The sequence below is a fragment of the Salvia hispanica genome, chromosome 1, assembly GCF_029641045.1.
Source record: "Salvia hispanica isolate PSC_SH4W2 chromosome 1, Shi_PSC_v1, whole genome shotgun sequence".
Classification (NCBI taxonomy): Eukaryota; Viridiplantae; Streptophyta; class Magnoliopsida; order Lamiales; family Lamiaceae; genus Salvia; species Salvia hispanica.
In genome coordinates, this window is record NC_142692.1 from 12,791,324 (window position 1) to 12,800,231 (window position 8,908).

Genomic DNA, 8,908 nt, shown 5'->3' on the forward strand with positions numbered 1-8,908 from the left:
TTTCATGATTATTTAAATATCCAACTTATGCTACTATATTTGCTGCAAATTAGTCAAAAATATTAATGGCTCTCCGATTACTCATAAAACAAACGCCAAACGGTATTCATAAATAAATTCAAGTCTAAAAAAATAAAAATAAAAACTAAGAGCATATATATGTAAATAATTCCATTATAAAGAAATACCCTTTATAATTATAATGCAAATCTAAAACGATTTAAAATATCCTGATTAATCACAAATATTCCACGTTTAATACGATTTTCTCGAACCTCAAAATCCCCCTAACCATAAAAATAGAAAATGAGAAAGTCAATTTCGGAATATCGTTAAATTAAAAATAAATACATGAATAAAAATAAATCTCGTGAGTAATTAAACACGTATATAAAGCAAACAGCCGTTTCTTAATTCTCTGCATCTGAAACCAATAAAAAAAAAACTAAACCCTCAAAATCTTCTTCTTCTTCTTCTTCTTCCTCTACACACATCTGTACGTGTTTGTGCGTTTTTTTTTGCATGCATGAATTGTTAAACACTAAATCCTTAATCTATTCTTTTGTTTAATCCGTTGAATGATGTTTTTTCAGGTCGAAAAATGGATGTTAGCGGCGTCGGAAACAGCGTTCCGACGGAGGGCGGTTCGTTAGTTGCGGCGGCGATGATAGAGGTGTCGGTGGAGAACGGCGGCGGGTTTAGGGAAAAGAGGAAGAGAGGGCGGCCGAGAAAACAGCTGGGAGGAGGAATCCAGCCGGAATTTAGGGAGGATTCCGGGGGCCCACAAAAGCGCGGTAGAGGCCGCCCTAAGGGCTCCGGTAAATGGCAAACCTTGGCTGCCTCTTTTGGTAATTTCACTATAAACTAATTTGTGTAATATGTATTGAGTTGTACAGATCCAATCTATAATTATAATTTTCATTGCTTCTAAATTAATTATGAATTTTCTTCATTGCTTCTAAATTGTGTGTGTTTTGTTTATACTACGAAGATGTAAATGGTGGAAACGGGGGGAGCAATTTCTCACCTTACGTAATCGACGTTGAGGCAGGAGAGGTATATATGTATTGTACTAGTAAACATTAAATTAATCATCCAATATAGGAGTATTATTTTGAATTGGTTGTTGTTGGCGCAGAACATTGCTGAAAGGATTAGGTCATTTTCTGAGAGGACTTGTGATTCAATGTGCATTATGTCAGCTTCGGGTACAATCTCCACTGCCCAAATCTTTCTGCCCGCCTCCCGCGGCCGCGTTTTAAACTTAAAATGCGAGGTACTAATTAATCTGTCTGCCCTGCATCTTCATGAGATGAGATTATGAAAGTATGTAGTACTACTATACATTGTTGTTTGATGGTTGTGAATGGTGCAGGGCAATTTTAGTATTATTCGTCTAAATGGATCGCATACGTATAATGAAAAAGGAGGTGCCAAAATTTGCCTTTTGAGCGTTCACCTGGCGGATTCCCATAATAACTTCTATGGCGGCGCAGTTGCCGGCTCACTTATTGCTGCAGGCCCCACTCAGGTAAACAACACTTAATTCTCTCTTTTACTTTATTTTTTCCTTATTTAACCGCTAAACTCCACTACCTAAAAATCTGTGCCCACAAGAAATGAGTCACATATTGTATCTACTTAGCTACTTTGATACCATTTGAAAAAGAGTAAATGAATTGAGTCCCTGGTTGGTTTTTCCAGATTGTAGTTGCTACATTTAGTCAAGACTTGAAGCAGAAAGCAAGAGTAAGGCCACCAAACAACAACATTACTACTACTTCAAATGAGAATGGGAATGGTAATGGCAATGGCACAGTTGAAGTTGGAGTGGGAGCAGAGAATGAGGAAGGCGGGGCTATGGCTATCGTCAACGTCTCTGCGCCAGACTTGAAATCTTTTCAACCTCCATCTGATGTTTAACTTTTTTTCTTCTTTCACTGGAACATTATTCATTTTTGTGACTCTAATTGTTGTATGTTTATTCCGTCTTTGATTTTTGGGTTTTAGCTACACTGGATTCCAATTATTTTAGTCACAAACATTGGTTTGAAACTATGAGTTCAAGAATTTCGTTTTTACTAGAGTATTATAGTAGTGGTTTGTTAATTATAAGTCAAACTTCTAAAAATAATCAATTGAAATTAGATGGGAGGTTAGTGAAATCAGAGATTCAGAATTTCGGTTTATAGGAAATTAGTTTCTTCTGTTTTTTGTAAATAGGATTGTAGTATATTTTTCATTTAGCTGCAACAAAATTTTTCATTTCATCATTTTTACTATATGATTAAATTTTATACTGCTTGTGCCCCCTAAAATAGATTTTCTTTCATTTTTTAGGAAATTTATGTCACTCTAACTAGGTGGAATCCATTTTTCACTAACACATTTTTCTTTCAATCTCTTTCTTACTTTAACAATTTTCCGTTTAAACCCGTGTCATTTCACATGTTTTTATTTTTAGGGGATAGAGGGAGTATATTTATTGAACTAGCAATATTTTTAAAATGAACATCAAACAATGAAAATTACATTAATTAAATAACAAAATAACATAATTTAAATTTCAAATTCAGATTCCAAATCGGTGAGAGTGTGCCCAATTTTTTGATGAGATCTTGTTCTTGTTGGAGGCGGTCGTGAGTTTGGTCTTCAGGAAGAGAAGGGTGTAGATTTAGATATTATCGGAATTGAGGCGGTCCACATGGAGATGGGTTGGCGCAAGTGATACGGCTTCTTCACATGCCCAATCAATTGTGTTGTCTCAACCATCTTCTTTTATCAGAGATGCATGATTGATATTACATGCACGATGAATCTTTTTCAGTATTGCTCAATGTGCTTCAAGTATACAGAAAGTCCACTTCAACGTTCTTCTGTGCCGCCTCCTGCCTAGTAGTAGCCCATAGTGTACTGTCGAAGATTGGTCATTAATTCGATAGTTGGTGTCATGCCATCGCATCGCATAACAAAAAGATTTCGTATGATAATTTAATTAGACTTTTGATTTGTCCTTATTTACTAGTAGTATTTTTAATTAATTTTTGCAGTGAATTCGAATGAATGCTTGTTGCAGAGAGGATGCAAGAAACGTCATTGGATTACCATTTTAAAGTAGACCAAGAAGTTGGATCAGCCAGTCATGTATTTTTTGAGTTCAATGGTATGCTTTAATTGTGTTTCAACCGTCATTCTTTCCTTATTTCTAATAACTAACGATAAATTAAAGATCTAAGTGAGAAGCCTCTTTATGGAGTATTAGTTGAGTTACTGAGAAACAAAAGTATATATAGGAATATGCAGGCCACATGATTCATTGTAATGATAACAAATGAAGCCATTGCCAACGCAAATGTGGTCTCTTCCTTTTCTACTAAGAGACATCATTTGCTAAAAATATCAGTGATGATTTTGGTAGCATGTCAATCGGGCCGGCCCAGCAAGTTTCAGGTCAATCCTGCTCGGATTGCAGATTAATTGGGTGCGAGCTAATCGAGTTGTGATTTTTTCAGGTTATAAAATTCAACCCTACCCTAAAAGCTCGGGTTTCGGACTAGCCCAACTGATTATTTAAGTTGCTACCGATAAGATTAACATGCGATCAATCCAATGAATAATGACAAAAATTAGTTACATTTATAAAATATAAAATATTTAATTATGATAAATTTGAGATATATACGTAAACTAAAACACAAATTTGATAAAATAATAACATTTAAGATTTGTGCAAAATAAAACATAAATTTAAATATTTTAAAGCATGTTTTAGAAATTTAAATATTTTTAATGAATTTGAAGTTTCTAATTTATTTATTTACTATTATATTAATAAAAATGTAATATATAACCAATATAAAATTGAAAGTTATTTTATTTAGCTATCTATATTATAAAAATAATCAATGAATGTGACTAATTAGGAGTCAAACAAATAGAGCAATAAAAATTTTATCGGATTTTCGGGCCAGCTCATCGGATTTTTGGGTCTGGCCCTAACGGATTGCGGGTTACTCGGGTGTGGGCTAATCGGCATGTGATTTTATCGGACTATAAATTTTCAACCCTAACCCTACAAATTTTGCGGGCTATTCGGGCCAGCCCACGGGTTACGGGTTGCATTGACATCCCTAGCTGTAACCATAATAGACCACTCTTGTTTATTGTACTCCATTTGTCCCATTTAATGTGACATTTCTTTTTGGATAATGTTACGTGGCCACATTATGGCTGGCCATAAAATGACATTTTAGTAAATTTAGATGATATGGCTATTAATGTTTCAAATAAGTCATTTATTGCTCAAACAATTTTACACTATTATCCTTCTATTTAATTCTAGTTGTTTTTTTTTTAATTTCATTTCTCTAATCCAAAATTTACACTTTCATACGTATTTCTTTTATTAGATTCATTCATTCTTAAATTTTCTGTTTTCAATAATTTATTTTTACACTATTTTTTAATTTAACATTAAGTTTTTGTCCTTTTAAAATTGTTTTCCTATTATACCAAGTTGGAATCAATATTAACTAAGCTGCGACACGAAACGATTAATTATACTAAAAATATAGTGTATTACTATAATATAATTTCATATATCAATATACTAATAATTGTTTTATAGTTTTGTTTATATAATTTTCTTTTTTGTTTATTATATTAAACACATTATATCAGATTGCCACTTGAATTTTATTTTTAAAATAATAAAATCTTAAAATAGAATATTTTTTTAAAAAAATCACATGAAATATCCCGTGCCCCTTAAGTCTCTTTCATCTCCCTACTCTCTTACAAAAACTAATCCTTCCAACATTATTGCATTAGTATAATAATCTGTCAGCCTATAATATACTAAATGTAACATTATACATAATAGTTTATTATATTAATATACTTTCCAATTATAAATTGTGATATAATCTAATAATAATAGCAATTAATATTATTATTGCTAATATAGATTAGAATATGTTAGATTTTTTTCAATTTAAATGAAATTGATAAACTATTTAACTACCACACCATTCTTTATTCAAAATAATGTAAAACGCATAATATCAACATGAAATTTTTTTTAAAGAAACTTTTTGCTGTATTTTGAATTACTACTTTGTTCTTGGGCATACATGGATGAGGGATTGAGGGTAGTTGTTACTTTGCCTATAGTGAATTTTTTTTTTATCATGAAGTTGTTGTAATTGTATAGTTTCCAATAAATTGCAATTGCAACCAGTACTCTTAGTCTTCAATTGGTGGCAAATGAATATTATACTAGATTCAATTGATAAAAAGTTCAGTATATTTAATTTAAATAGAAGAGATTATGCCGAATTTAATTTCCATTTAAAATAAAGTAATTAAAAAATTTAATTAAAAACATTAAATGAAATGAAATATAAAGTTTAAGTACTCCTTATGAAATAAATTGATTTAGGAACTAATTTGACACATGCTCTGTAGTTTAATGATCATTTATAATATTAACCCATGATTATTAATAGAAATAAGTATGTATATTGATCAAAACTCAATTTTACTTATTTGTAAATATACAAACATTTAGAGCATTTTAAGTAAATATGAAAAATAAAAGTATTACCACTATGCGTTGGTATTATATATATAAGAAAGAATTAAATTAATTATCATGTAACCTTAATAAATATTGATTTTTGTTTATATAAATTTCATGGAATGATCCAATTGAATAAATTCTAGTCTCTTCATATTTATATTTCATATCTAAGGGTACAATTGTACAAATAAAATTGATACTTTTTAGAAGTATTGATTTCAACAAAAAGGCATTAAATACACTTAACTTTTATTAATATTTTATTTTTATGGCCGGCCATAATGTGACCATTTAGCACTATTCTTTTTTTTTTGTACATGTGTTTTGAGAAAAAGCAAATAATGTGGACAATACTTTCTTTGTACTTTTAACTATTTATTATAATTTCCTCTTATACTGTGGAGGGTTCCCTTGTATAGAGTGAGGGGAGTGTTTCATATGATAATCAATGATAAAGTAGTTGGAGAAACTACTTGGGGATAAGAAGAAGCTGGACCGAGCTCAGGAGTAGCTCGAAACAACTCGCACCAAGGTGTGCCACCTGTTTTCTCGTAGTATAATTGCCAACAAACTTTTTTCATCTGACCCAGGCTCATAACCAGCTCTAATAAGATACGATCAAAGAAATTTAGACACATAACTATTAATTTTGGGGGTATTTTAATATTTGTAATTTTCAGTTTTTAAAATATTGCATTTTTATTTTTGGATTTCAATTAAAATTAAATCATCAAAGATCGTAAATGATTAAAAGTGAGGGCTGAAAATGAGCCTTAAATTGGGATGCAGTTGTTGGCCTGTAATGAGAAAAATGGAATTGGGGGTGACATTTGGTGAATGCTAAAATATGATGAAATAAAGTAAGGGAAGTGGGTGGAACATTTGTATGAAAGGCAAGCAAGGTGGATCCACACAGTCAAACCATCTGTCATTGAATTTTAAACAAAGAAAGTGAGAGACAGAAAAGAGAGAATTAAGCGAAACAGCACAAAAGCAAAACGACAACATCTCACAGCGCATAATGACAACAGAGGAGCAGCTGCAGCAGCAGTCTCCAACAATGTTTTGTATGCGAAAGAAGAAGATGTCCGAGATGTCAGACACCGACAGCCCCCTCCTCCACGACCAAGACATGACCACCTCCTCCGCCCTCGCCGCCTTCCGCGCCAAGGAGGACGACATCGAGCGGAGGAGATCCGAGATCAGAGACAGAGTTCAAGCTCAGTTGACGCGCGTCGAGGAAGAAGCCAAGCGCCTTCATCTAATTCACGGAGTCAGTTTTTTATTTTTTCAATTTTTAAAATTAGATCCAAAGGAATTATTGATTAGTTGAGGAATTTGTTAGGAGCTTGATTCTGTGACGGATCCGATGAGGAAGGAACTTGCATCGATTTGTAAAAGGGTTGAAATTGTGAATCGAGATGTGAAATCGTTGGGAGTCACCTGTCAGAAGAAGGTGATTTTTTTTATTTTTTTTATTTTTTTTAAATTTCAGATTTGGATTTAGGTTTTCTGTTGTGTTTTGTCATCTTCCAATAAATTTGACTTCTTATTTTATAGGAAAAAGAGTATAAAGAATCGGTTGAGGCTTTCAATGAGAAAACCACAGAAAAGGGGCAACTCCTTGCCAAATTAGCAGAGGTTACTTTATTTCAATATTTTTCAAATCTTTTTCAGTCTTATTTTATTTATTTATGTTTGTGGGTTTGTTTGTTGGATTTTTGTTGGGCAGTTGATGACTGAAAGCGAGAAATTGAGATCCACCAAATTAGAAGAGCTCTGCAAGAACATATAGAATCCAATAATCCCTTTACTAGGATTTTGTTTTTTCTTGTGCTGCTGATCTAACTATCTTTTTGTTAAGGTTTCCATCTTGTTTGGTTGAGTGTTTGAAGATTGTTTTTTTCCATTTTTTTGTGATTAAGATTGATTTCTTCTTACTTTTGAATCTAATGGTGATCGTGATTGAAAAACTTTAGAAGCAAGATAGTTGTGCTGTGTGTATTTGATTTCGGTTTGGAGGATAATTATTAATGGATATCACAATACATAGTCACATCAAATACAACGGTCATATCCTTTTACAAGAACATTTTTGAATTCAAACTCTTTTAGAGGGCTACTTCCCCTAAAAACAAAGATTTTACATTTTAGAGATATGAGTTTGAATACTCCTATAAATTAGTAGTAGTAAATTTTTTAAAGATATACTAGTAAGTTTGAATATAAATTGGTAAAGATTTTAGAGATATACACTGTATAAATTTGATAGATTGGTAAAGTGTGCACTGAAAAAAATAGTTAAAATATTGTCATTCAATAATGAAACCTACATCATTAGTGGAGTAATGTGCGGTATTTTTAAAAATAAATGTAAACTAATTTTGTGAGATAGATTAAAATGATTAAAAGAAATTATTTTTGGGAAATGAATGAAATATTAGAATAGACGTATCAAGAGTTACTATATCGACCAGATGAACTACTCCTTAGAGCATCATCAGGGGAAAAAGGTAAATTCAGAAAATATATTTCTCACATACCTTCTTGAGAAGGTATAGAAATATATCTTAAGAAAGTAACTATACCTTTTTAAAAAGGTAAATTGAAAGACAAACAAAAATAAGTATTTTTTACTTTTTGTATGAAGAAGATGTAATAATACATTCTCAAAATTAAAGAAGGTATAATATATTTTCAAATATCTCTTCCACCGTGGGATAAATTTTTATGTAGAAAATGTAAATTTATGTCCCTTTTACAAGACAATTTTCAATCCAGAACATGGGATTGGAAAGTAGGCTGAGAACTTTATGAACGGTAGCTATCCTTTCTCTGTTAATAGAAATAAATAATGTATGATGTGCGTAATGTTGTATTTTATGTTAATAGGATTAAATAATGTATGATGTACGTAAGTACTGTATTTTATGCGCAAGCAAAAGCGATTTTTCGAGTAAATTTTTGGGCCCAAGTGAAGAATTAGTCCTTGCTTTTTTATTATTATTTGGGCCTTGCTTTTATGGTGGGAATATTAGAAATTATTTAGGCCACAAGTCCTGGACACGAAACATTGGGTTTAACTTGATCACTGCCAAATTAAAATGAGAATGCAAATAGATTTGACTATAATATGACCATTTTCGCATTTTGAGAGCCATGAGGTTGAATAAATTGGTTTTTGATGTTATGAAATTTTGGTTTCTTAATAAACAGAAACACTCCATATATTTTATATGCTGGTGTTTATGTGATGGTATTGCTTTTTTTTTCTTTTCTTAAAAAGCATTAACAAGAAAAAGAAGAAAAAACGTAAACAAATACTAC

At 31.6% G+C, this 8,908-nt stretch overlaps 2 protein-coding genes across 2 annotated transcripts; both read left to right on the forward strand.

Annotated features, from left to right (window-relative positions):
• Nucleotides 1-444: 444 nt before the first annotated feature.
• Nucleotides 445-1,955, forward strand: LOC125218514 (AT-hook motif nuclear-localized protein 11-like). The gene is made up of 6 exons (XM_048120196.1): nt 445-496; nt 594-848; nt 992-1,056; nt 1,139-1,276; nt 1,376-1,531; nt 1,705-1,955. Exons 2-6 carry the CDS (start codon nt 602-604, stop codon nt 1,921-1,923), a joined length of 825 nt encoding a protein of 274 aa, XP_047976153.1. The 5' UTR covers nt 445-496; nt 594-601; the 3' UTR covers nt 1,924-1,955.
• Nucleotides 1,956-6,412: 4,457 nt separating this feature from the next.
• On the forward strand, nt 6,413-7,554 carry LOC125223374 (uncharacterized). The gene is made up of 4 exons (XM_048126497.2): nt 6,413-6,854; nt 6,927-7,037; nt 7,142-7,222; nt 7,314-7,554. The coding sequence occupies exons 1-4, from the start codon at nt 6,603-6,605 to the stop codon at nt 7,374-7,376; spliced, it is 507 nt and encodes a 168-aa protein (XP_047982454.1). The 5' UTR covers nt 6,413-6,602; the 3' UTR covers nt 7,377-7,554.
• Nucleotides 7,555-8,908: the final 1,354 nt, after the last annotated feature.